At 50.9% G+C, this 27,532-nt stretch overlaps 6 protein-coding genes across 6 annotated transcripts; 2 read left to right on the top strand and 4 right to left on the bottom strand.

The window, feature by feature from the left end:
• Positions 1-258: 258 nt before the first annotated feature.
• Positions 259-8,127, top strand: ags3 (alpha-1,3-glucan synthase Ags3). Its single transcript, XM_024827205.1, has 4 exons — positions 259-948; positions 997-1,172; positions 1,228-7,878; positions 7,939-8,127. Exons 1-4 carry the CDS (start codon positions 589-591, stop codon positions 7,985-7,987), a joined length of 7,236 nt encoding a protein of 2,411 aa, XP_024682378.1. The 5' UTR covers positions 259-588; the 3' UTR covers positions 7,988-8,127.
• Positions 8,128-8,522: 395 nt separating this feature from the next.
• Positions 8,523-9,047, top strand: P174DRAFT_430767 (uncharacterized protein; the record flags this gene model as incomplete). The annotated part of the gene is made up of 3 exons (XM_024825658.1): positions 8,523-8,699; positions 8,752-8,850; positions 8,874-9,047. 3 exons carry the CDS (start codon positions 8,523-8,525, stop codon positions 9,045-9,047), a joined length of 450 nt encoding a protein of 149 aa, XP_024682377.1.
• A 1,149-nt stretch (positions 9,048-10,196) lies between these two features.
• On the bottom strand, positions 10,197-12,144 carry adB (adenylosuccinate synthase ADE12). The gene is made up of 4 exons (XM_024827204.1): positions 11,789-12,144; positions 11,653-11,721; positions 11,140-11,591; positions 10,197-11,073 (listed from the first exon to the last, which is right to left on the bottom strand). Exons 1-4 carry the CDS (start codon positions 11,829-11,831, stop codon positions 10,363-10,365), a joined length of 1,275 nt encoding a protein of 424 aa, XP_024682376.1. The 5' UTR covers positions 11,832-12,144; the 3' UTR covers positions 10,197-10,362.
• Positions 12,145-12,664: 520 nt separating this feature from the next.
• Positions 12,665-15,517, bottom strand: P174DRAFT_459925 (DnaJ domain protein; the record flags this gene model as incomplete). The annotated part of the gene is made up of 5 exons (XM_024829821.1): positions 12,665-13,994; positions 14,054-14,108; positions 14,238-15,103; positions 15,181-15,355; positions 15,421-15,517. 5 exons carry the CDS (start codon positions 15,515-15,517, stop codon positions 12,665-12,667), a joined length of 2,523 nt encoding a protein of 840 aa, XP_024682375.1.
• Positions 15,518-16,673: 1,156 nt separating this feature from the next.
• On the bottom strand, positions 16,674-20,697 carry P174DRAFT_450734 (Zn(II)2Cys6 transcription factor). The gene is made up of 3 exons (XM_024828962.1): positions 18,037-20,697; positions 17,931-17,983; positions 16,674-17,873 (listed from the first exon to the last, which is right to left on the bottom strand). The coding sequence occupies exons 1-3, from the start codon at positions 20,321-20,323 to the stop codon at positions 16,875-16,877; spliced, it is 3,339 nt and encodes a 1,112-aa protein (XP_024682374.1). The 5' UTR covers positions 20,324-20,697; the 3' UTR covers positions 16,674-16,874.
• A 742-nt stretch (positions 20,698-21,439) lies between these two features.
• Positions 21,440-23,487, bottom strand: P174DRAFT_441027 (MFS general substrate transporter). Its single transcript, XM_024827203.1, has 2 exons — positions 22,900-23,487; positions 21,440-22,704 (listed from the first exon to the last, which is right to left on the bottom strand). The coding sequence occupies exons 1-2, from the start codon at positions 23,472-23,474 to the stop codon at positions 21,906-21,908; spliced, it is 1,374 nt and encodes a 457-aa protein (XP_024682373.1). The 5' UTR covers positions 23,475-23,487; the 3' UTR covers positions 21,440-21,905.
• Positions 23,488-27,532: the final 4,045 nt, after the last annotated feature.

Raw genomic sequence — 27,532 nt, 5'->3', positions numbered from 1 at the left:
CCTATGACTATGCCACATGACAAGGATGTACCTTTACTGTGTCTTTCGTAATCGTGCAGTGGCTTCTGACAGAATCTTATCGGAGTACTGATCCCTCCAGACAAGTCCAGAGGAGTCCACACACACCTACAGATTCGACTTAATATGGCCAACTAAAGGCTCCAGTTTAATAAATTTCCCAGAATAGCCACGGAAAAACCGTCCAAGTGATGTCGTGGCGCGTGGTTGGCAGCCCACTGCTACCCCACCGCTGTGGAACTGTCCTAGATGTCTCATGTCGTTTGATTATCGAGACACCAGTCTGTCGTCATTATATGGAGACTGCGAAGGGTTTTAGTGAGACAATGGCCACCTGCATACAGTGGATAGTCTGGACGCAGCCTGCTCAGCGCTGGATTACTTTTTTCCCCAGTGTTCCTGGTCTGGTGGTGTTCCAACTTTCAAGTGTCAATTTTCCCTCTGAGTTGACAGACCCCTCGTTCTTTCGTCTTTTGTTTTTTTACCATCCTTTCTTTGGCTCTTCGGCATCTCAGAGCATGATCGACTGATCCTGTTCACGACTATCGAGAGCTTGAAGGCACTTCAGAAATGTTCACGGAGACGCAGCGCTCAGTCGCTCTCATCCTGTCATTGCTGAGCGCCAGTGCACTGTGTTGGCCCTACACCGAGTCGCTCGTTGATTATAACTTGAACGAAAACAGATCGGCGGAATCGCCGATTGACTACTGGGGAGAATGGCCGAATCATAAATACCACCCTTCGCCGGACAACTGGCGTTTCCCCGTCTACACGATCTTTCTGGACCGCATCGCGAACGGTGATCCAACAAATGACGATATCAACGGTACCGCTTTTGAGCATGTACTGAACTCCAACCAGATGCGTCATGGAGGGGATCTGGTCGGGTTGATTGATACGCTGGACTATATTCGGGGCATGGGTTTCAAGGTGCGTTTGAAACCGCTTCCGTGTCTGATCTGTTGCTTACAAATGTAGGCTATCTACTTTGCTGGAACAGGCTTGATGAACCTCCCTTGGTCCTACGATGGCTACTCGCCGGTCGATACAACCCTGCTGGACATGCACCTTGGCACACTGGAGGACTGGAGACGGACCATCACCGAGATTCACAACCGTGATATGTATGTGATCATGGACAATACGCTGGCAACGTAAGTGTATGCCCCGGTCAACGTTGTATTACCACAAGCTTACATCGATGTGCAGTCTGAGCAACCTCATCGGTTTCAAAGGCCACCTCAACACCTCAGCCGATTTCCGACCAGACGAATATGAGGTTGAGTGGATCACGGATCGTCAGTATGCCGATTTTAAGTTCAGCAATGAGTACAACAAGACTTGCGACTATCCGAAATTCTGGAATGAGACTGGCTTGCCGTTGTCATCCGGCGGGGTTGAGGAATTGAAGGGTTGCTATAATAGTGATTTTGATCAGTATGGAGAACTAGAGGCATTTGGCAACTTCCCTGACTGGAAGCGCCAGCTCACCAAGTTTGCCTCGGTGCAAGATCGGCTGCGTGAATGGCACAAGCCCGTGCGTGATGTCATCACCAGGCATTACTGCATTCAAATTGCCAGTTTGGATATCGACGGTTTCCGCTATGATAAAGCTGTTCAGGCGACCCTGGAGCCCCTGGGTGAGATATCGGCGGCATTCCGCGAATGTGCAAAGAAATATGGCAAGCATAATTTCTTCATACCTGGCGAGATCACATCTGGCAATACCTTCGGCAGTCTCTACCTTGGTCGTGGGCGCCAGCTAGATCAGCGTCCTAAGTCCGCAGGTGCTGCTGTCAAGCTGAAGAACGATTCAGACACTCAATACTTCCTCAGAGAGGACGGCCACCAGGCGTTGGATGCAGCCGCGTTCCACTATACTATCTACCGTTCGATGACCCGTTTCCTCGGAATGGACGGTAACCTTGTTGCCGGCTTCGACCTGCCTACAGATTTCATTGAGGCATGGAACGAGATGCTTGTGTCCAATGATTTCCTGAACCCCATGACCGGTCAGCTCGACCCCAGGCATATGTATGGTGTGTCGAACCAGGATAACTTTCGCTGGCCCGCTATCAAAAACGGCACGGATAAGTACCTCCTGGGCCTTTTCATTGTCACGCTGGAGCTCCCTGGCATTCCCCTCATCCTGTGGGGTGAGGAGCAGGATATGTATGTTTTCGATGCCACTGCAACAAACTATCTCTTTGGTCGGCAGCCGATGACCTACCAGACCGCATGGTGGACGCATGGCTGCTTCAACTTGAACACGACCAAATTCTACAACTTCCCAAATGAAAGAGGTCTGTACGGCTGTCACGACATCACCGTCACTTACGACCAGCGCAATCCTGCTCACCCACTGCGCAATATCATGAAGCGCATGTTCGAAATCCGGGAGCACTATCCCGTTGCTAATGATGGCTTCTACCTCCAGACCCTGTCCCAGCTTACCAAGGATGTCTATCTTCCTGGTTCATCGGACACCCCCACAGTGACTGGTCTGTGGTCGGTCTTGCGAAGCTACTTCCCTGAGGTCCAGCCAGAGGCGTCCAACGGCAATAACAGTATCTGGCTTGTGTATCACAATGACAACAAGACTGTAACCTACGGTGGTGACTGCAAGAATCGAAATACCGCGTTATTGGCTCCTTACAAGTCGGGAACGAAGCTGAAGAATGTGTTCGCCCCTTACGACGAGCTCACTTTGGAAGATGGTCCGGGCGAAATCGAGGTCCAGGGAAGCACCGTGTTATATGGCTGCGCTCACAACATGACTCTCCTTCCATGGGAATACCGAGCCTATGTGGAGGCCGATAGATTTGTTGAGCCTGGTCCCACTGTTACCGAGTTCGTTCCCGGCCACGACGCACGTTTGCTGTCCGCGGAAGACACGGGGGAAACCGTCGACATCCAGCTTGGATACTCAAAGGAGATGGACTGTACCGGCGTGACTCAAGCGATCTCCCTAAACTCTACCACCGAAAAGGGCGTCACACCGACTCTCGATACATCCAGTGTCAACTGCGGCAAGATCACTCCACGGACAAGCAGTCATCACTACGTCGGGGAGGTCCCCACTCTCTGGACATGGTCCGCCAAGCTGAAAAACGTTCACCATGGTATCCACGAGCTGACCGTCAAAAACGTTTCAACAACGTCCGGAGCTCGGACCAACGCCGTCGACCGGTTTTTGTTCCGGATGGGAACTCCAACGAACCCGCTGATAACCCCTCTCGCCAACTACTCCACCAGCCTTGTGCACAAATCCGACGACGGCAGCATCTACATTCAGCATGAGGCCGCCGGAGCTGACATGTTCCGCTACTCGACGAGTTTCGGTCGGACATGGTCAAATTGGACAACGTATACCGGTGGGAACACGACGATTGACATTGCACCTTGGACCAGCACGGATGCTCAGAAATGGAAGGGCACACACGTCCGCGTGCAGTACTTCTCGAGGCTTACCGGAAGTAGTGACTACATCCAGGAAGGTGACCATGACTGGGAGGATGGTGTGCCACGAAGATTTCCTCATCTGTGGTGGAACGGGCCGTACAATCAGTTCGGCTATGATTCCGGACTGGATAGCAAAATGAGATACGACGCCAAGGAGGGACGCTGGAAGTATGATTTCGTGTATGAGTGGCCATCTACGGGACAGATCAGTGTCTGGGGAGTGGGATCAGATGGCCTGCCAGATCCTACGGAGGTCTATGGCGACGTGGACAACGCGTCTGTCGTCCAGAAGCTTCCTCCGTCCTATCTCTCGTCGAACGTGATCAACATAACCGCGTTGCCTCCATTTCCGCACCTCGGCTGGACCATCTCTCTCAATGACGCCAATCTTCGATATGAGATGACGCCTGTCGGTTCTGGATGGGTTCAGCTCATCCTCTTCATCCTCCTGTGGGTTGTTCCCATCCTAATGGGCCTTGCCGGTGCCTTTATTTTTATGAGAACCTTCTACCGCATCAAGCTGAACACGGATGGCACTGCGGCTACAGAGGATAAGCTGCCGCTGCTTTGGCGCAAGGTCAGAGCACAGTTCGCCGGGGCTGACGACTCGGAAATGGCGATATCCGACAAAGCGGTGCTGGCGGACAGTGCTATTGCAGGTGCAGCTGCAGGCGCACCCGAACACCGACGTACGGTCTTGATCGCCACTATGGAATACCTCATCCAGGACTGGAAGGTCAAAGTGAAGATCGGTGGTCTGGGGGTCATGGCACAGCTAATGTCCGAGCACCTAAGGCACCAGAATCTCATCTGGGTGGTCCCTTGTGTTGGCGACATTGAGTATCCCGAAGACACACCAGCGGAGCCAATGGTGGTCACCATCCTCGACAAGCCCTACCTGGTGAATGTGCAATACCATGTCGTCGACAATATCACCTACGTTCTCCTCGATGCTCCAGTCTTCCGGCAGCAGACGAAAGCCGAGCCTTACCCCCCACGGATGGATGACCTCGACAGCGCAGTCTACTATTCGGCATGGAACCAGTGTATTGCAGAGACGATCAAGCGATTCCCTTCAATCGATCTCTACCACATCAACGATTTCCACGGTTGCTTGGCTCCCCTTTATCTGCTGCCGACACGAACCGTTCCAGTCTGTCTATCACTGCACAACGCGGAGTTCCAAGGCCTCTGGCCGTTAAGGACCCAACAAGAGAAGAAGGAAGTCTGCTCAGTTTTCAATCTCCCCATCGAAACCGCGACCAAATACTGCCAGTTTGGAAACGTATTCAATCTTCTACATACAGGCGCAAGCTACCTTCGATTTCATCAGCGCGGTTTCGGTGCAGTCGGTGTGTCCAAGAAGTACGGAAAGCGCTCATGGGCTCGCTACCCAATCTTCTGGAGTCTTAATAAAATCGGCAGTCTCCCGAACCCGGACCCCTCGGATACTGGTGCCGTCGGCGACGGGGCTGAGACGAATGTTTCAATCCCGTCTCCTGAAGATCGGATTAGAGACAAACTGCAGGCACAGAAATGGGCTGGTCTGAAGGAAGATCCTAATGCCGATCTTCTCGTGTTCGTTGGACGGTGGTCGAAGCAGAAGGGTGTCGATTTGATCGCTGATGTTATGCCAGCAATACTGTCAGCTAGACCTCACGTCCAGCTGATCTGCGTTGGGCCCATCATTGACCTGTATGGCAAGCTGGCTGCTATCAAACTGGAACGCATCATGGCCATGTTCCCAGGTCGCGTGTTCTCCAAGCCAGAGTTTACCATTTTGCCTCCGTATGTGTTTTCCGGCGCCAACTTTGCTCTGATTCCGTCTCGGGATGAGCCATTTGGGTTGGTTGCGGTCGAGTTCGGTCGTAAAGGTGCGCTGGGTATTGGCTCTCGTATTGGAGGTCTAGGCCAAATGCCTGGATGGTGGTACACGGTGGAATCTGACGCGACCCGCCATCTGTTGCATCAGTTGAGGACTGCTATCAAATCCGCTCTGGACTCTGACCAGGAGACTCGAGAAGAAATGCGCACGAACTCTGCCAAGCAACGATTCCCTGTGTTGGAATGGATCCAGAAGTTGGAAACCTTGCAACAGACGGCCATCCAGATCCATCATACAAAGAACAAGAACACTGTCGCTGGTCCCATGCCGGAGCCGCAGATCTACTGGGAGATGCAGAACATGCGGGACTCCACGGCGAGTCTGCCTGGATTGGCTCAGCCTGTCCCAGACGGTCTGGAGACGCCGCCTTCAAGAGTGATGCTGAACGCCGAATCGCGGCTTCAAGAACTGCAGACGGACGACGGAAACAGGAGCAGTCTAGGCCGTAAACTCTCCCTCGGTCGACGAGCTGGACCTGGCCAGGGCAGAAACCGCCTGGTCAAAAAGTCACTTCGCGACAGTCAGGTCGTCGAGAGCCAGCTGGATGAGGAGGCCACCGATGCCGAGGCAGAAGTCGATGAGGATGACTCCAATTCGCACCGGGTGGACTATATCTCCACTGATGAGGCTATGAGGGCAGTCAGTCACGCTCTTGGATTTCAAGACAATGGCGAGTCCGTAGGAAACGGAAATGGACATGGAAACAGCGTTACGCCGCCATACCATTCCATGCCAGGCTCACCGTACTTCGTCTCGCGGGCTTCGTCGCCAGTGCCGAGGACGCCTTCTGATATGCCTCAATACCCATCCCAATTGGCACTTAGTTCCGGCGAGGGCATGCCGTTTATGCACTCCCGCAATGTCTCCGTCCTGTCTCTGCCTTCAGTGATGGGTGACCACAATCAGCAAGTCTTCGAGTTGCAGAAGGTCGACCCGACCTTTACGGACAGCATGGGCCACTTCACCCGGCGATTCGAGCAACTGCTCAACGACTTGGACAAGAAGAACTCGATGACGGACTGCTGCATCGAGACCTACTTGATGAAGAGCGAGCGCAAGTTCTATAACATGTACAACGACGCGCAGCTGAAGAAACACCACGCCAAGGAGTCTATTTCTTCTTCGGCCAGTCCGGACCAGCTCGACAATGAGACCCAGTATAACCGCCTCTCGACCGCCACGGCCGGTTCGGACCCGAGCGACTCCGATGAGATCGATCGCTGGCTTTCACGGCTAGGATATAGGCGCCCTATGGCCATTCAGCGATTCATGCGACGACGGATCGGAAACTGGCCCGTCTACGCTCTGTTCCTGGGCCTTGGACAGATCATCGCGACCAACTCCTCTCAAATTACCCTGCTGGTCGGACAGGTAGGCGAGACGGCAACCAAGTTGTATGTCATCGCAGCGATCTACTGCGTCTCGTCGATCGCATGGTGGTTCATGTACGCCCGTCTGCCAGCGGTGATCGTTCTCAGTCTCCCATGGTTCATATACTGTTTGGCGTTTATTGTAATTGGCGTGTCTCCCTTTGGACTGTCGGAAGTCGGGCGAGGATGGGCTCAAAATGTCGCTGCAGGCGTGTACGCCGCGGCGTCGTCCAGCGGTTCGTTGTTCTTCGCTCTCAACTTCGGTGACCAGGGCGCCGTGCCCGTCAAGGATTGGATGTTCCGCGCCAGTCTCATCCAAGGTATTTCGCAGCTGTACACTGTTGCACTATGGTACTGGAGCTCCAAGGTCACCGCAACCGAAATTGGAGGCGTGTCCACCCTCGCATTGAGCACCTGGAGGCTCACGGCCGTGGTGATGCCGATTGCCGCGGTATGCTTCGTCATCGGCGTGATCCTCGCCCTGGGCCTGCCCAAATACTACCGCCAAGCACCCAGTCGGATCCTCTTCTTCTACACGTCGCTCTTCCGCCGCCGCATCGTCCTCTGGTTCTTCTTCATGGTCATCGTGCAGAACTGGTTCCTCGCCGCCGCCTTCGGGCGCAACTGGTCGTTCCTCTGGTCCTCCAAACATGCCAAGACATGGGAGGTCGTCATCCTCGTGGTCGGCTTCTTCATAATCCTCTGGGTGCTCATTCTCTTTGCCTTCCGCGCGCTGTCCAAGGAGCACAGCTGGATCCTCCCCGTCTTCGGACTCAGTCTGGGATCTCCGCGCTGGGCACAAACATGGTGGGGAACGTCCAATATCGGCTACTATCTCCCTTGGGCGGGGAGTCTGACCTCGGGTGCCATCGTCTCCAGATGTCTGTGGCTCTGGCTCGGCGTCCTCGATGAGATCCAGCAGGTTGGTCTGGGTATGATTCTCCTGCAGACCCTGACAAGAGTGCACGTCTGCTTTGTCCTCCTGGCTGCGCAGGCCGTGGGATCAATCGCTACCATCTGCGCGCGCGGATTCGCACCGAATAGACTCGGTCCTGACGGTATCTCGCCGAATGTTGGCACATCAGTCGATAAGATTGCCAATGCGTGGTTCTGGATTGCCTTGTTCTTCCAGCTTGTGGCCAGGTAAGACCGCCCCCTTCGCGCCCCTTATGTTCTGAGTGACTATATACTGACTGCATACAGCTTTGGTTTCCTCCTGTTCTACCGTAAAGAGCAGCTTAATCGGCCATAAACCAGCTTAATGTTGTATATAGATGGTTTAATGATTCATGTTTATAGACGGCGTTCGAGGCCTCTGTATATAGGTTGTACTATAGAGCTAATTTGGGTTTTTAATGAGTAATATGGGCCAACGAGTCCTGGTTTTGTCCACATACTCCCCTATTGTGAGAGACCAAGAGGAACCTAGCTTGGCATTCTGTTCCTCGAAGGTGCTGCGCTTTTACTACATTTACAGATTCATATAAATGCCCATATATGTCTTTGGTACAATCCACTCAGGAACAAAAAGTAAGACAACGTGAGAGATGCACTATGTTCACAGTCTCATACAGATGACTAGTGAATAGATGTTAATATATATTCACTTCATGCTGTTGATCTCCCTGCCAGGCTTCAACATATTAGAACACTATAGGACATACCACTTTGCCAGCTACTACTGACAAGCTCAACTCTCAAATGCTTTGAACAAATCAAATCGAACGAATTATGATCTTCCTTTCTCCTGCGGTAATGGAGTATACGGTACTACAGAAACATACAAAATGCTCTGTATACAGTCAATGGTTTACGCTCGAGACGCCTGTACGACTGCCCCGGTAAAGACATCCTCACCAGTATGGAAGATGACTTCAATCGACATGGTCAGTTTACTAAAGCACATGTTACCTTTACCACGTAGAGGAGACCCTGGCTATAATACTAGACCAAAAGCATCTACGGTAAGTCCATTGCCCTATGATATGTGTTCTGATAAGCTTACGGCTGGTGTAGCTACTCCTGCAATTCTCTGTCGACTCAACCGTGGAGGTGGTCCAATCCAGGTCTTCCCCGCATGAAGTCGAAGACTCGAAGTCCTCTCGATGTACTCGGGTAGAACTATGATACGGTCAAAGGCAAGACTTCTCCGGACGAGCCGATCCCAACAACACCTACAAGAGGATGCTTTCGCAGAGATCCCTGAGAATATCGAGAACTGGGTGGAACTTCGCAACAGCCAAAAGCTCAAAGAAACGAACTTGAGCAGTTTGGGTGATCTCCGGTCAGGATCAGAAATCAATCCTGCCTAATTTATCCTACTTCAGGCACGCTAATTGCCCGACCAACTCTAATAGCACATGCGAGTGCCCCATTGCACTCGTTCTCATTATTGCACTCCGTTTTGGCCAACTCGGGAGCTACATCAGTACATGTATCAGATGGCGAGAAAACGACTGAGCAAGCAACTGCGATGGAAGGACCCCCGACAAGTCCTTTTCCCGTCTATCAGACCTGACCAGACGATAGACTTCACCCAACCATGTCATCCCTTGGTTGCCCTGGAATCAGAACTGCTCAAGGCCTCGTCTGGTTCAGGAAGCATTGACTGCCCACGTCCCTGACAAGTTTTTGCAATTGGCAACAACAACGGCAATAGCCTTATATTTGGTTACTATGGTTCAACTAGAGGAGTTAAATCGGACAAATTGACTCCCGAGCTCGAAACTGCATGTATTATATCATGAATTTTGCTCTAGCCAAGTTCGAATCGAATATTAATATGAGAAACAGCAATGCTATCTGTTCTCCGCCAGAAAGTCGATTCGTCACCATGTCACCCCACGATGGATGCTTCGCGTTGCCTTCCACCTCTTTTATTTCAAGTTTACTGTGTTGAAGGAGGCACGGAGGTAAGTTTGATTTTGTACGCCGACTATATCTTTCTATTCTAGGCTAACTTCTTTCTGGCTCTTGTTCCCCAACCTAAGTCTCCCGAGGCCTGAGAGCTTGTTTTCTCCTGGAGGAGAAATGAGCGATAAGCTCTAACGGAGGAGGTGGACAGACTGACCTTCCCGATCCCGTCGGCCCGGAGGCACAATTCAGGACAGATTATACCATTGTTCGTTCGATGTTATAGGATACGGGTTGAAATTTCTTGGAATAGTCTCATGCTGGGATTCACATTGACTCTAGATTGTTGAGCACGAAACGCCGGAGGATAGCTTTCAAGACCAGTTGACCCCTCGGCAGAACCCTCAACGCATATACTGAGAGGCGGTTGAGGAAGGAAAGCCAACCAGTGAATCAGCTGGCCATGGTGTATTTCCATGGTGTATTTCCTGGGATTGTTAGGAGAGGGACATATCCTCTGATAGAATATTATACCACCATAACTGTGATGATTGCCCCTAGCCTAAGGCGTACATCGTCCGGACACATTTATCCCATATGGCAAGAAGTCAGAGTAAGCAATATTCATCAGATTCGTCTATCCATTCATATACACAAACATAAGCAAAGACAGATAATATCCCAGGAAGACTTCTAGTTTTGTAGGCCGCAGCCATGAACAGCCAAGACCGTCTCCGTCCGCAGCGTCAGTTGACAACTCGACTGCGCAGATATTCACTCCCGGCAGATCATGTGGTCTCTGGCGGGTCCGGTACCGATCCATTTTACAGGTACACCGCCGAGTTCCCGCTCAATGTACTCAATGTAGGCGCGCGCATTGGCAGGAAGGTCCTCGTACTTCTTGACACCCATTGTGTTGCTCTTCCAGCCGGGCAGAGTGACGTACTCGACCTTGACCTTCTCAAGGACTTGGGCGTCGGCCGGGTAGGTGTCGGTCAGGCGGGTTCCGTCAGGGAGGACGTAGGCAACTGCGACCTTGATCTCGTCAAAGTCGTCCAAGATGTCCAGCTTGGTCAGGTTCAGAGCGGTGTAGTGGTTGATCGCCTGGGAGTAGCGGCAGAGGACGAGATCGAACCAGCCGCAGCGACGACGACGGCCGGTGGTGACACCGAATTCCCTGCCGACTGACTGCAGCTTGTCGCCGTACTCGTTCAACTGTTCGCTAGGGAAGGGACCCGAGCCGACACGGGTGGTGTACGCCTTGACCACACCAATGACGGAGGTGATGCTGGTAGGGTTGAGGGACAGAGCCTGGACGGCACCACCCAGACCGGTGGACGAGGAGGTCACGTAGGGGTAGGTTCCGTGGTCCAGGTCGAGCATGAGAGCGTTGGCGCCCTCCACGAGAGTGTTCGGCGAGTCCTTGTACTGCTTGAAGAAGGCAAGCTGGTCGACAACATAGGGAACCAAGCGTTTCCGGTACTCCTATTCCATTGCGTCAGTATCAAAACGCTTCCAACCATGTACCTGCCAGAAATCAAGTCGAAATACCTTGAATCGACCAATCTCCTCCTCGACATCATAATCCAGCTCACCGAATCTCGCAGTGTATCCAGCGTGCAGAGACCGCAGCTTGCGCTCAAAGACCGCCTCGTCCATAATCTCGCCAATACGGACACCCCGGCGGGCAGCCTTGTCACTGTAGCAAGGACCAATTCCCTTACCGGTGGTGCCGACCTTGCGACCACCCAGCTTAGCCTCCTCCAGACCATCTACAACAGAGTGCAGGTCGAAGCAGACATGCGCGCGGTCAGAGATGAAAATGCGCTTGCCGGCACCCTTCAGTCCCTTCTCTTCCAAAGAGGCCAGCTCCTTGAAGAAGCTGGGGACGTGCACGACAGTTCCAGCGCCGATGAGGTTAACGCAGGACGGAGAGACCAGTCCAGAGGGAAGAATGTGGAAGTCGTAAGTGATGTTGTCATGGACGATGGTGTGGCCCGCATCTGGCGAAGGAAAGAAAGAGGGGTTAGTTTTGGAAACTCCGCGGGGAGGTATGATACTCACTGTGGCCGCCAGCAGCACGACAGCAGAGCGTAGCCTCCTGCGAAAGCATATCTGTAATCTTCCCCTTTCCTATCCGACAACAACGTCCATCAGCGTGCCGTCTATATCAAGCGCAACAATGTTCATCAAGCCCCACCTTCATCACCCCACTGGCTACCCAGAACGATCGTGATACCCATTGTAGCAGAGAGAATCTTATTTGAACGATTGCTGTGATATGTTGTATTTCAATTGATCAATTGACAGTGACACCAGATGGTTTCGATGGTATGTATACGTCAAAAGATCGGCTTCGGTACTTGCAAGTGAAGCGGAGGGTGTGGCTGTAGTTTTAAACTTGAAACTGCACGAATTGAATCGGCTCTTCTTCGAGAGGTAGATTGAGAAAATGTCAATTGACCGATGAGCGTCAAATAATTCCCGACCCGTTTGCAGGGAAGGTGAATGGAGCAGCAGCGAAGGCGTCGCGACTGTCAAAGATCCAAAAGCCGAAAAAACGGACGGAGGGGAACCGCGGAGGCGCGGGCGATATATGAGTCTTACTTTTTTCTCCCCCTACGTAGAGTGACTCAGCGGGCGGCAGCAAATCAGGATCTGGTACAATACCATACATCATACCTCTTCATCGGCAAGCCAATCTGGGACTGGCATTTTGTCACACGGTTACCGGTCTGGTTCTGCGGGCACTTACTGTATCGGGAAGGTGGCGGATGTCCGGTTATGCCGACATCGGAAGTAAGGGCTCGGGGCTCAGGGCTAGGGCTTGGAAGGAAGTCAAGATTGGTATCAGACTTTCTCAGGGTGGATTGAGCATATCCAACTCGTCATGCTCGGTGCCAGAGAGTCTTCCTCTCTAACTATGGTGCAAGACGCTTCTAAAAATACATGACTGACCGAAGAGGCTACGTAACTGTAGAACAGGCCCAACCATTTCAGAACGCCGAACCGCCAACACCCATGCCATGCGAAAAGACCGTAGGCAAGAAACGTCGTAGGGGTATATCTATCCAGCCTAAATCAGTTTTCCTCCATTCAAGATCCATTCCCGCATCTCCCCGAGCTCCACAATGCATTTGCGATGGTTCTCACGAGCGACTTCCCAATGTTTGTGCACTTTTTCATCCTCGTCAAATGCACGCAAATAAGCACTGAATCCTGCTTTGGCGCTTCCGGCCACCATAGCGTCGTCGCTCTCAGCGTCATCGTCGTCTTCACGAGTCGCTCTTTCATCATCCTCGCCACTCGGCTCGTTGATCTTAATACGTGCGGAATCTCCAACAGCGCCAATCCAGTTGGGGGCCATTCCTGTTTCCATCGCATCCTGGCGTGCATTGAAATGACGCAGAAGTCGACGATTGAAAGCGTTCCACTCGCGCATGTAGGCACCCATCTCCGCGACATAACGGTCCCATGCGCCTCGGGGCAGACCGAGTTGCTGCGACCCTGCGCTGATTGGAACAAGCTCCGGTGGGCTGGGTCTTTTCGGTGGATTTGGGCAAATGAGCCGCCTGGGACGCACATTCCGTGCCGTCGTCCTCGGAACCTTCGCACGTGACTCAAAGGGTAGCGTCGCATGGATATCCTGCAAATCCTCAATGCCGCCACTATTTGTGCTGGTAAATGGCGCTGTGCTGCCTAGGTCATTCAGGTTGAATAGACGAGACTTAGAATTGGCGCCGGTGTCTTTGCTGTCGACACCTGAAGACGGCTGAGGGACTTGACCTTTGGATGCTTTGTCTGTTTGAAAAGCTGCATCAGTGTTTTTGCTAGGGATATCATCATCGAGATCCATGGCTTCCACTTCCTCAGCCCATGTACCGGTCGTCTCCTGTTTTGCGCTACCTCCGACAGTCCTCCGGGACTCTTCCGCTTCTGTCGCAACACTGGCAGGTTGTGGCGTAGGTCGCATCTTAAACCCGGATTTGGTCTGCTTCTTAGGGCTTCGTTGGCGCTGAGTATTCGCCTGCTGAGAGGCTTCCTCGTTTTGAGGCATGGTCCACCGTACATCCTTGAGTTTGGCAGCCCACTCGTCCACAGAGAACTTTGCCTCAGGAAACGCTGTCGGCGGTTGCTGCGAAACGGACGCCGACCGAGACGAATCCTGGCTGAATGGTCCCGGCTGGCCTGCCCTTGAAGGACTCGCTCTTGTTGAGGTTCGTCCACGGCTGTTCGGACGATGGTTGAAGTCAGGTCGGCCATTCTCTGTCGTGCTCGATGTGAATGACCCAAACCCAAAATCGCCTTTCCAACTATCCGCAGTAAATGGTTTGCGTAAATCATCGTGACTGCTACTCTTGAAGGCTCCATTCGGTGGTGCTTGGCCTTCATTAGGCGCCGGGTTTCTACAGTTGAAGAAGTCAGCCTGAGTACAATATAGAGAGCCAAGGCGAAGGTCTCATACGAGTTTGACGAGAATACACCAAAAATATTTTCAGACGACGCTGGCTTGGCGGGTTCTGACGGTATTTGTTAGCACCCGAATACCCATGCACCGATTTGGGGATATTCATTATGGACTAGCCCAGCAGAAACAAGTCATCGAGAGCTTGCCATTGTCAACTGAGAAGGAGGAAGAGGAAACTTACCCGTCCTAGGAGTAGAACCTGTCTGAGAACGAAAATTGGCATATTTGTGGTTTTGTAGCCTGCTCTTGGGGACCGCCTTAGGTTTGCGAGAGATGAATTCATCCTCGGTGCCACTTGAGCTTGTCGAGTCGTAGTTTCGACCTCTGTCGCTGCGCAACTTAGGACTAGCGCTTTTGTGTCTCCCAGTAGGAGGAGGAGTCGGACTTGGGGGGTTCGTCCGCGATTGAGCGCTGGAGCTTTTGGGTGAATTGCGCACACCTTCAGAACGCAGCCATGAACTCGAGAAAAATGTCCGCTCGCCGCCGGTACCGGCATACTTACTTCCTGTTCGCTCAAAATCAGGAGTCCCGGTGTTCTCAGCTCGATAGCCGGATGTTGCCGCAGGTCTCTCTGCCGTTGGGGAGGGGGCAGTTTCCCTTTGAAAGCTGTCGGGCGCCTGAAAGCGCTCCCTTCGAGGTACGCTGGTGTAGGATGATGTATTTGCAGCCATGGGTTCATCCCCGCCAGCAGTCCTGGGAGCAAAGCCTTGCTTCTTCCGCGCAGACTGAGTGCGGGATGACTCGTTGGCTGTGGTTTTGGGGGATGTCTTGAAGTACTCGTATGCAGACTTCGGTCTAGTGGGGTGCCCATTAGGTGTGGCATCCGGTCGGGCAGCCCCTGTATATCCTGCTCGTCCAGTACGTGGATCAAAATGAGACCATCCAGGCGTGGAGTTCCCCTTCATCTCCTGAAACCCACGATACGCATCAGCCCTGGTCTGTCCTTCATCCTGCGTCTTCTCCCACGGCTGCTTGGGGGCCGCTCTCGCATAGCTCGCATAACGCTGGGCACCGGTCGAAGGCCCATTATGAAAAGACTGCGGGCGACTTGAAAAAGGCGGCTTAGGAGTTTGAGGCTTCGCGGTGGAGGGGAGGCGTAAGGGTTTGTAGGAGCTTTCCGAGACGTATTCGCCTTGTTTGGACCATAAAGCTTGCCGTATCCAGCACGTAGTCGGTCTGTATCGTATTTAAGGCGCTGTTGGGGGTCACTGAGAATTTCGTGGGCCGCTTGGATAGCCTGGAACTTGGCGTTGAACTCGAGCTCGCGGCCTGGATTTCGATCGGGATGGTACTTGAGGGCTGAGAATAAATTAACCACAAGAAACTCGCAAACGAAGACCTGCAAGCAATCCCCCTCGCCTTACCTAATTTCCTGAACTGCTTCTTGATGTCTTCAGCGTCTGCGCTGGGCGTCAAACCCAGGTCCGCATAATAATCCCTCCGCACGTCCGCCTTGACCATCGTGGGCAAGCAGCGTAACCCTCAACGGCCTTCAATATTGTGTATTGCCAAATGAGCGGGTTGCAGCCGTGTCGCTCAAAAGTCCAGTCGTATTGCACATGACATAACCCGTAACAAGAAGCACGATCGTATGATCCGTAGGACGAAGCGGTCTCGATAAAAAGAGTGGCAGACAGGTTAGGCACACCTCTCGACGCAGGTGAGAGATGCAAAGGGAAAGACTACCGGCCCTGAGGGGAAAAGAAGGGAACGACCTAGAGCAAGAAAAATATGTAAAGGACTGATGAGCAGATAGAAGCGAATAATGGAAGCCGAGATTGCCTGCACTCTGCTTCGTAGTTGCAGCAGTGAGGAAAAAGATTGCTCTCCCCGCGATCGAAGGGGTCCACACACAACAGTTGGGTATTTGGTATAGCTTCCGCCAGCCTAACCGGAACCAGAAAGCTCCAAACAGACCAACAGATAGTTACAGAGAAGGTGTGGTCGATATTTACTGCGGACAGCCGGTCAATCTTTCCTTTTTGGTGACGTCTTGTACATGGTTTCTTTTGTTGAGTGGTCGAGGCACCAGACAGACACCGAAAGCTAGTCACGGTCGCAGTGGACGAGAGGGGGACTGACAGGCCTGATTCTGTCAAAATATGACGAATATGAAGATCGCAGCTGATCTGATGACGAGGAGAAAACGCGTCTGAATGATCTTCTCTAAGCTCGCGTTGGTGACTTTGACTCGATCAGTCGATCCAAGCGGCGGAGCGTCAAGAGTGGAACTTGGAGATCCTCACCCCGGCAACGTCACGGAACGGACACAAATACGATAATGTGCATGGAATCTCTGCTAATCAGACACCAGCGAACACTTCGAACATCTAGAGGCACAAGTTTTGGGAAGAAGAAGATAAATGAACGTTAAATGATACACAATCTGCAGACAAGACATATAGGCACACACAGAATAAACAGGAAAGCTGTGCGTTGGCTTGCTGTAACTATTGACTTTTGCTAATGATTGGATGTATCCCACATGGTTGGTCTCCACAGGACAACTCAAGCGTCAATAAACTCCTCACACCACTAGTAAGGGGTAATAGACACTGAATTTGCTGCCCAAATTCTTTTAGCGCTGGCCTCACTCTATCCCTGTTGGTAGTCCAAAAAATGATAGTACATTGAAATCGGCAGGATATCACAATCATCGGATGGATCGTAATATATGTGCTACTATACCAATATGTAAGATATAATTGTAAGAACTGCTTATGACAACATACAAAAACCAAATGGCCCCCATTCGATGCAATCGATGTTTTGGACGATGTACAAGCGAGGAGTCATAAATTCATGTCACCTTTTATTCTCAATCCCAGGTAGACGCAAGACCCGCAAGCAAGATGCCATCAAAGAAAAACACGAAGAAAAAGGGGACGGGGTTGAGAACCTCAGATCGAACCATCGCCCGGTGGATTTCCCACCGATCCCCGAAGAAGTAACCTTCGAGCATATCGTAATTCGCGTTCTCGCTCCAGTCATGCTGGAAGTCGACCGCCATGCCGAATCCGAGGTCGATTCCAACACTGTGGCCAGCCCCGTGGCCCAGCGACGGTACGGCTGACATGTTATACTCGGGATTACCGTCTGAGCCCACGGAAACTGTGTTTTCCGCCCCCGTGGAGTCGAAGTCCAAGAAATCAAGGCTGATCCCTGCCGCACTCTCTTGGTCCGCCGGGGAAAATTGGTGCTGGCCCGCATTGGGGGCCGCGCCGCTTGAGGACACGCTGTGCTGTGGAGAATTGCTATAGAAATACTGTTGCTGCTGTGTCTGCGGAGAGGCAGGGTTTTCGTAGCCTCCATAATACTCCATAGATGGTGTTCGTTGAGGCTGAGGCCGGGGTGGGAGGTCGGAGCCAAAGTTCGGTGTCGATGACTCAGGGTATTCGGCGCGCATTGGATACGTCTGTACCGGTTTCCTCGTACCGCTGCTGGCGCGATCCGGAGCGGGCCCAGGGTCATTGAAGAGATCGCCAAGGTTCATGTCGAACTTTGGCAATGGTCGAGACTGGCGTACCTGCGTCTGCCGCCTAGGGCCATGGGAAAAGCGCTGTCGTTGGTCAAAACCGGATCTTCCAGAACTCCTCGTCGGGCCCGTATAACCAGTATGATGCTGCTGAGATGCAGTTCTAATCCGCGATAAATCTACCTGAGATCCAAATCCGGTAGTTGATAAGCTCATCTGAACGGTGGCTTTGCTCATTCGTTCAAAGGCATCCCGACAAGCTTCTGCTGGGGGGCACTTGTGCATCAAGTCCCCAAGCACAGATGTGGCGGCGAGCACAGTGAAGTCGACTTCGTCTAATGTCTAAAACCGAATTAGTTAACTATTATCTTGCTTCCAGTTCAGTCGTGAGATACATACCAAGCGGCTTCGCACGAAAGGTGAGTGCCATATCGCATACAAAAATGAAATGCCTAGAACAGTGTAAGCAGCGAAGTAATATAGAGCGAGGGGACTTTTGTCATACCCGCCATAAATATATGATGTGTTGCAAGATATGTATAGTTCACTAGTCGGACACGGTGCATCTGGCGATATATACGGATAACTTTCTGCCCTGCCTCTGCAACCTTGTAGTATATGTCATCTTCATCTTCGGCATCGTCCACATTCGAGAATGACGGGCTGGATACATCCTCCGCCGGTGTCAGCTCTGAGGCTAATTCCGCAGGAACTGTCAAGCTCTGCTGGTAGAGCATGATGACGGCCTGCCAGTAATTGAGTTCAAGAAATTCCACCGAAAACTGCACGCCTGTTTCTCTACGGGTGGGCGCGCTTTCCTGCCACTCCATCAATCGCCGGTGAACATCTTTGCGCCATGAGCGGAATGAGTCGAACCCTTGAAGGAAGGGAGATGCAAGGTCAGAGCGTATAACTGTATTGGCCGAATAAGGAACCTTTTGCCGCACGAATCGTGCTTGTTGATGTTGAAGGACATCTTGGATCTCAGATTGCAGCACCCGTAGCTTGAAGTAATGGTGTGCCGCATATTTGTAACTGGGAGCGCCTTCGGGTGGCGTGACAATACCAGACTTGGTGATGTACTTGTCCTCTAATAGGGATGGGAATTCGGTGCTAATAGCTTGATCGCTAATTCCAAAAGGGCGACCAACACAGCAACTGACGAGACGATCAAAGCTGTAAACACACCACCACAATCGCCGGCGAAGATCGCGAACCCATTCGCGACGGCCACGCTCGCTAGTATGTATCCGCGGCTTGGCTTTGTTCTCACCCTTGGAAGACGAGCGATCGAGGCTCTCTTCGCCAACCGAGTCAATACCGGTTCCGTCCTCGTAATGAAGACCAAGATCAACCGCTAGCCGCATAGCGACTCCAACAATATACCAGAGGCCTGGCGCGACGGGCCGAAGAAGGGCAAAGCTGGCCAACAGGAGGACGGCTTGCAGCTCCTCCAGCGCACCGAACCCGTCGTTCAACGACGAAGCGCCGAGGAAAGATTCCAGATGGATAATGGCAGAGGCATGGTACTCTTCGGGTTGATACTGATGGCTGGAAAGCCGTGGCCTTTTTGCTGTGGACGAGGAGGGTGAGCGGCTGCAGTTTCCCTGCTTGTTGTCCTCATCATCTGAGCTGGTCTTATCTTCGAATATGATACCTGCGCCAATGGCAAAGATGATATTTAGGGTATAAAGACTGCGAGGAGAGCGGTCCTTCTCCTGAACTGAGTATGTCCGATCGAGGAGTTCCATGAAATCCTCCCGGTGGAGTATAGGCATCTGCGGGTTTGCATGCTCGAAATAAAGGCTGACAAGCTTCTCCGCCAATTCTCGATCGGGGAATGCCGCGCACTTCATCATTGGCCTTGTCTGGAGACCGAAGAACGAATCCCTCATGGTACTCCCTGCGGTACCTGTAGCACTATGCGGTAAGCGTTCACTGGGCCGCATAGGTCCGCGCTCTGCGACGTTGCCGGCAACGGAGCTCTTCACCGCAGCGAAGACGACACGCGCAAAGGAAATTCCAGAAGTCGACCCCAGATACCGCGGATCGGAAGTCCCTTGCACCGATACCATGCCAATATTCGACACGAGATTGTGTATGCGCCAATTGTCCTCCTTCTCATAATCCCGGCTGTTCTCCGCATCCTGTTCACTCTCCGGGTTCCTGCCCGATCGTGGAACCAGCGCAGCCTTATCTGCCTTTTGCCGAGTCATTTTGTCACTTTCGCCAACACTAGTGGACAAGGTCTCGGCACCCGCCGGCCCTTCTGAACCAGCCATCTGCGGCCGACCCTGGTCGTATCCCGCCTCTACCTTGATGGCCTCCTCTTCATCAAAGGCCACCGCCTCTTTGAACTCAATCTGGTGGTCCGTCAACGTTTTCTCCAGGTAAGCCACGCGGGCCTCAAGGAAATAGACATAGCTGCGCGGAATCTCGCGTTTAGTGATAGGATCATACCCGACGCAGCGGACGCCGGCTTTCTCACAGGACTGACACCGGGGGAGTCGCTGGTCGCAGCGGTTCTTGCGCAACCGGCATCGGTTGCAGGCGGAGACATTGCGGAAGGAGGACGAGGTCGAGGAAGCCGTCACGGTAGCCGGTGGTGCTTTCGCAGCGCCGTCGTGAGAGGCCTGCTGCTGTGCTTGCGCCGCAGACTGCGCTTGGGTTGAGGAAGGCTCAGCCGGAGGGTGCGGTCGTTTCCTCCCAAGGGAGGTAGGCGAGGCCGGGGAAGTGTTCAACATGACGGGAAAGGCGAGACGGGGAGAAGGGCGCCGAGGTGCGACAACCATGTCTCGAGAATGGAAGTCTGTCGCAGGTCAAGTGGAACGAGGGGATAGTTTGCCGAAGACTCCGAGACGAATCAGCATTCATGTTAAGTCATACGGCTTGATGCTTTTGGCCGTTTTGCAGGTGAGTATTTCGCTTCGATAATTGAAATCGCGTCGCACGGGAAAGTTACTCCTCAGTTGTATCCCGATCCGCGGGCTTTCTTAGTTTCCGAGATGATAGTCAAGGCAAAGGTCGATTCTGTTTTGGTCGCAGGGCAAAGTCGCAAACCATGTCGGAGATAATTTGCCGCGACCACAAGAGGATTCAGAGACACAACAAGGAAGAAGAAGTGGAATTGGAAATACTGGAGATCGAAGGGGAAAAAATGTCGACGTTGGAAGGTTGGAGATAGGACAAACTGTGGGGACTCCGAGACTCTTTACCTTGGGACTTTAGTGGCCGACGGTGCACGTATGGAGAATACTACCTCGCTAAGCACTCTTACGTATCCAACTTCGACGACCACAGCAGAGTGTTACATATAGATCTAGGTAGCTAACCGAAGTAATAGTGCATTGTCTGAATATCAACAGGGAGATCTATGAAAGACTTCCTGCTCCTCTCTCCCTGTTCCTAAGGTACCTACCTAGTAATATACCTAAGTACTGGTCGGTAACAATACGTGAGCAGTATCCGAACTGCTGCCCCATGTGAGAAGGAAAAAAGCTCAGAGATGATTGGCTGGTGATAAGTCAATCTTGAGTAGCAAACCATCAGTACTAAAATATTGAGAAGATAGATTAGGCATTCTGCGACTACCAATTCCCCTTCTCACACCACTTGAAGCATCGACTTAAGTGATTACGACAATCTGCAGCCTCGAATATTGCACATAGAACATGTTATCCGGGTCACTTTCCCGCCAACCCCGCATTCCATATCACGTGATGCATAACCGATTACGGAAACAGGCGGGCAGCATGAGGGGAAGAGGATGGATAAGTGATCATAAGTCAAGCCTGGCCTGCTCCACTCGAGTTATCCGACATGGACGCTTTTCATTTCTTCCGGCAACTAGGATCGAGCAGAAGATGCACTACTATATCGAGCACTGTCGTTCAACACAAATAGGTATCAAAGTGGTGATAGTTTCGGTGGCCGGAAAGGAGGGTCGACTGCAAGTCTTCCCTTCAACTGAAAGTGGATTTAGCACTCAAGGTGCTAGGATATGATAAATAATGACAAAAGCCGCCCAGATGCATGACATGATGTGTACCCAATAATGCCCATGGTGATGATCCCGAACAAAAGACAAGAAAAACAGACAAGACCCCGCGCTTCTGAAATGCATGCAATCTATAGAAAAAAAGGAAACTGCGCCATCGCCCGTCTTGGAATCATGTTCTAGAATAAGAGAGGAAAAGGGAAGAGAAATGCATGGCTCGAAATAGAGAAATGTGAGAACAGCGAAGAAGCGAAAGAAAGAGTGGAATCTCGACACCACCCAACCACCAGTTCATAGTCCTGACGAGGATGCATTATGAAGGGAAGCGAGGATAGAAGGAGAATCTAGCGCATGTTAATGCGCGAAGGACATTATTTTCAGTCCTCGGCAAATGCAAGTTGATTCGACCGGGGTGCTGGTTCGACTTGCGTCAAATCTAGGTTGGCAATGTCCAAATCATCGACGCTGGTCCGCGTAGAAGAGAGCAGTCTGCGTTCCTCTTCGGGCGTGGCATACTCTTTGCCTGCAGTGAAGGAGCTCCGCATAGGGTTTCCTGCAGTCGAGTCACTGTTGCCAGCCTTCTCGCTGTCTCTCCGCGGCTCGCTCTCCTCCATCCAGAAGCTCTGGATGGTACCGGTGACGCAAACGAGGCCACAGGCCCACCATGCGATAATCGAGTATCCGCTTTCGAGGCCCTTGGAGTGCAACAGACCCGTGATTGTTGGTCCCAAGGCGCGACTAAGACTCGCAGTCGAGGCGGCAGCACCGTTGATCGAACCGAGAACCTTGGAAGATGGAGCAGCATTGGCAAGCAGAATAGCAGTAGAGGGAAACGCAATGACGTGCAAAGTAATTTTGCTGATGAGTGCCAGGTAGACTGCTGCTGTCTGCAGTATTGAAGGCAGAAGAACGAGGTATGGGACAAGCATGTAGAGTGGTGGCCAAACGAGCAGAACGAATCGGAAGGTTCGCAATGTTCCAAAATGGCGAACGACAAAAGGAAATAGCCACAGTTGGGCAATCATAGAGTAAACGCCTTGTACTGCGAGCATAAAACCGATCGTCTTGGTGGGAAGACCAAGGCCGCCGGTGAATTTGAATGGCAGGACGAAGTTGTCATCGGATTTAGGGGTGCTGAGAAAAACGGGCATAAGTTGATCAAAGGAGACGCTGTGGCTGTTGGAAGATGGTTAGAAAATAAAATTGATCGTCGTAGGAACAAGAATCGGTCCGAACTCACTAGGCAAGAATACCATAAGCGATGATATTGAAGACCACCTGCTTTGTGAAAGCTTTAGGTGTCCCGCATTGTTCGCCTCTGACCTGACCCTCAATGTCGTCATCATCTGATAGAGCACCCACATCCTTGACGGGGCCAGCTGAGGCGATGTTTCGGTGCTTCTGTACTCTGGTGGAGGGACATCGCCGTAGTCGAAATAATCAGCTTCGTTGGCTTCCACTTTGATGCCCGTGTCATCCTCTGTCAGTTGCACGCGGGAGCCCGAGCATTGGGCGACGAGCCAATTGCCCAGCTCGAGACCAGGGTCACGGCGGTATCGTTTCTCCGGATGAGTCTCCTCAAGGAACAAGAAGCCGACGATAACCCCAAAGACCAGGACGACAACACAGACGAGGTTGGGCAGCAGAAATGGGAAGCTGTCGAAGATTGTATGGCGCTGGAACAATCCGGGATAATTCTGGCAGGGCTGTGCCAACGCACCACCCATAGCTGGTCCTATGATCGACCCCAGGCACCAAACAAATGGCATGATCGAGTAAGCCCGAGGTTGATGCTCCTTGACAGTCACGATCTCCGCAACGGTCGTTTGAAGAACTCCGATGTTTCCGTTGAGGAGACCGCCAAGCGCTCGAGCAATCATGGCGGTTGGCAGATTGGGGGCAAATCCGAAAACAATCATGCTGATAGCTGTGCCAATCAAACCCATAATCAAAACAGGCTTTCGACCAATCTTGTCGCTCATCCGACCCCAGAACATGCCTGCCGAGAATTCCGCAAAAGTAAACGAGGATGTGATCAGGCCAGCATAGAGAGCGATTTTGCGATCGTCATCTGTCACCTTGAATGCCTCTACCATGTGGTAGACATACGGAAAAATGGACATGAATGCAATTGGCTCGCAAATGCGGCATAGTGCTTGAAGAGCTGTCAGTCATCCTGAAGATCCAATAGGAGATTTCAACTGCAGTAAGGAAATGTTTGCTCCAATAAAGACGCACAGATCCATGTTCGTCATACATGAACCCATCGTCCTCATCGAGATTGGGCATTAAGCAGAGCGACTGAAGGAGAACATACCTAGCACAAAAAGCTGGCGCACTGGAAAGGCGGACCAATCATCGCGCCCACCATTATGCCGCTGGCGTTGTAAGAATGACGGCCGTTTGAACATCTCGTCGTCTCGGTACAAGAAATGTACTCGGGCCAGGGGAGAACAGGAAATAGCTATAGCGATGTATGCCGGGATCCTCTTTTTTGTCAGAAATCGAAAGAGGCCGACAGCGAGAGCAATGTGTCGCCCTAAGGTCGTCGCTGGGCTAGAAGGGAGTGAATGCGATTGCGAGAGATTGCGCGCCTGAAGAAGAAAGAAGGAACCTCTTGTTAGAGGAACTTCAGCATTGCTTCCTTTCTTCTCAATGCGCTCCAGTTGTCCCTCCTTTCAAGTTCGAAGTTCCTCTATATTCTGTCGTCTTCCTCCCTTTTGGCGCCGTTCCACTGACGTAGAAGATCACTCGAGTTCACTACAAGGGATTTTGAACAAAGTGACTTTGTTTGGAACTATGGGGATCTTTGCAGTCGATGACTAGAGCGCAACAAAGCTCAAACGCCAAGAGAAGAATGAGCTGTTGGGGAAAGATGTGTAATGGTATGGAGATGTGTTTGGTAGTAGGTGAAGGCAGAGATGAGGCGAAGGCAGAACAATGAAGTCGGAGGATTCGGTGGGACAATGGAAGGATAGAAGAAGGGGATACTGTCGGAATAAAGGCAAGAGCTTAATTATAAGTAGGAGAAGAGAGAAGAGATAGTCTTCAAGGGAGAATCTGGACGGGAAGGGGAATTAAATGAAGTATCTGATGTGGATAAGAGGAAGAAGATATGTGATCATTGACCAGGCGAAAATAATAAATAATTATTTTAGAAAGGACAAGGTAAAAATCAATAAAAGAAAATAAAAATAAGATATTATGATTCAAACAAAAAAGAAATAAAAAAGGGAAAAGTAAAACGTCAACGGTCCAGCATCTGGGTCAGGAAGAATCATAATGGAGCCCATTTTGGTTACAGCTGTACAGACTACAGAGGATGATGCAGGACGCAGTCAACAGCAAACAGTCAAGGAACACTAGCACAGAGGATCCACATTCATATTGTAGATTTTAAGCTATGATGTCTCTAGTGGATAGACAAGGGCAATGGGATTGGGGGCATCCGACTGGGTCCTACTTACACTGGCAAATAATGACCTATGCTAACAACAAGACTGACGGAAAAGAGAATAATAATGACAGAGATCAGAAACAAATTCTCCGTACCAAGGGTAATAATGAAGGGCAAAGCGAAAGGGATGTGGATCCAATAGCAGCCGTCTCTAACAACCAGTTTCCAGTCGACCAGTTCGATCCACAGGTACTCAAACTGAAGACAATCGGTTCGGATATCCTTTCAGGTAACTAGAGCTTCGTAAAAGGCTATCCGTCTGCGACGTAAGTCCGTAGTCCGGACAGCAGGGCCTGGGAAAAAGGCCCGATTGCTCCTGGATCCTTTTGATAATCCGCTGATCAAAAAAGAGCGGTCTTGTTTTCCTGACAGGGGGGTGGACAAAAAGAAAAGAAAAACAGAAGGGCAGATAAGAAATTCACATAATTCAACTAAAAAAAAAGGCCGGGAATAAAATATGATTAATAAAATATGGACAAAATACTGTGGGGGGGGGAAAAAACAGTATTTAATGGAAAATGAAACAAAATCCTACAGCTAATAAAAAATAAAATTAATAATAATAGCAATAATCAAGAAAGTGAACAAATAGCCCAAATGTGCCCCCAGTTGAGAGCCGCCGCCGCAGAATTGAACAGTCAACCCAATGACCCATGGACCTGAGCCCCGGGCTCCGGGGAACAGCAGTAGGCGTGTATCTAGAAGCGCGCTAAAACAGACCCATAAGGCAATGGATGATCGGCTTTCCAAGAGTATGGTTTTAGTGAGACTTAGTCAAGATGATAGATCTCATTTAGCAATTTAGTACCCACTGAAACCCACCCACTTTCAGATGGTCTTTTTGCCGCCCCTTTCTCTAGCCAGTCTAGCGTTTGTCTCCCAGTTTGCATAATAGACAAATAGCGTTTGTGAGTATGGAGTATTAGTCCAATAATCTCTTCCCCAGTTTGGGATAATTAGTCCACCTGGAACCTGGGGGATTTGTACTCAGTAGTCTATACTGGAATCCAAGAGATAACCGTGACCAGATTGCCTTGACTGCCATTTCTAGGGACGTATCAATGGGTAGGAAGAAGCATGGTAACGATGTATTGCCCTTCATGACATGCATATCAATCTTTGCGATCCTGCATTCTCAACATTCCCTGAAAGGCAATCGAGAGATCCATGCAAGTATTCTTCCTTTGCTTTGAATGCAATGCACTTCTTGGTTTTCCTTTGTTTGGTACATGTATGGAAAAGGAGGAAGAGCACCAATAGAGAAAAAGGGGAAAGCAAGCACACGTCTCTGAGGAGTGACGATAGAGATGCGGTGTACCTGTTTACCACTGTGTGACTACCATCAAAAGCGGTCAGCCAGGCCAAGGGCGGAAGCCAGATAATGTACAGGAGTACATTCAGGGAGAAAGGGGGCACCCCAGAAATGAGACAAGAAGGGAGCTATGAAAGGGGGCCAAAATAAAATTAAAACCACAAACTCAATAAAATTTTGAAAGGGCTGAGAGAAGAGAGAAGGCACTGTCTCACAGTCTTATTATTGATCTTTAGTTTACTCCATACGGAGTACATTGGTCAAAAGTATATCAGTCATGCCATCTAAATAAGTGGGTCAAATACTAAGTAAGGTTTGGAGGTGAGCAGTCAACTTCCATACAGTAATGATTACTTGGAGTAGTAATAAGGACTAAGCTAATGAAGGTAGCACCTGAATTCCGATCTTTCTTACTTACTGTACTGTTCAGTAATAGTTAAATAAGTTACTAGACTGTGAAGCCTGGAAGTATGATCACACTATCACAATCAACAGGAGCATTAAGAACTTATGGACAATGAGAAATCCCCAGAGATGGAGAAAAAAAGAAAATACTTGACAGCTTTTTTGAAGTGTATCGACCGCTATGCTCTATATATCCATGCTGGAATGATTCATGTTGTAGCCTTGACCAGAGGAATAGGGCCTATACTCCGCTCTATCTCGATCACACCAAATAGAAAGTAATTAAGTGTCCTTGAATAAATCATATTAATTGATATAACTTCTTCCAGACTCTGGAGTCACTTCCGCAGCGTCCAATAGCATAGATAAAGGCATTGTTCTGGGCTAATTCCAAATCACTTATTCTATGGTAAGCTACATATTACTCCGTATGCATTACCAATGTAGAAATGTTGGTTAAAGGTTATCCGACTGTCAACGACTCCATTACGCTAATAGCGGGTCGGCGCTGGAAGGAACCAAGGCACTGGAATCAAGCTACCTATCTTTTGGCACTGAGGCAGATCTAGTCCCTGGCGAAAACGAACACTAAGCGGGTCAGTATGGATCACTCATATTCACGAGGTACATCTTGTGGTATTATTATTACAGTCGTACACATCATTTCTTATCGAGTAGCCTACTCTAGATTCCACTACTGCAAAGGGCTGGCTTGGTGCAGTTGAGATCTGGAGCCACTCGAGTCCAGTGGAAGTTGCACCGAAGATGTAGAGAAGTCGGGTAGAATGAGTAGGAATGCAAGCAAATTCCTTGCGCATTGTGTCTGGGAG

Source organism: Aspergillus novofumigatus (genome assembly GCF_002847465.1).
Source record: "Aspergillus novofumigatus IBT 16806 chromosome Unknown P174scaffold_4, whole genome shotgun sequence".
In the NCBI taxonomy this organism is placed as follows: domain Eukaryota; kingdom Fungi; phylum Ascomycota; class Eurotiomycetes; order Eurotiales; family Aspergillaceae; genus Aspergillus; species Aspergillus novofumigatus.
This window is presented reverse-complemented; position numbering and strand designations above follow the sequence as displayed.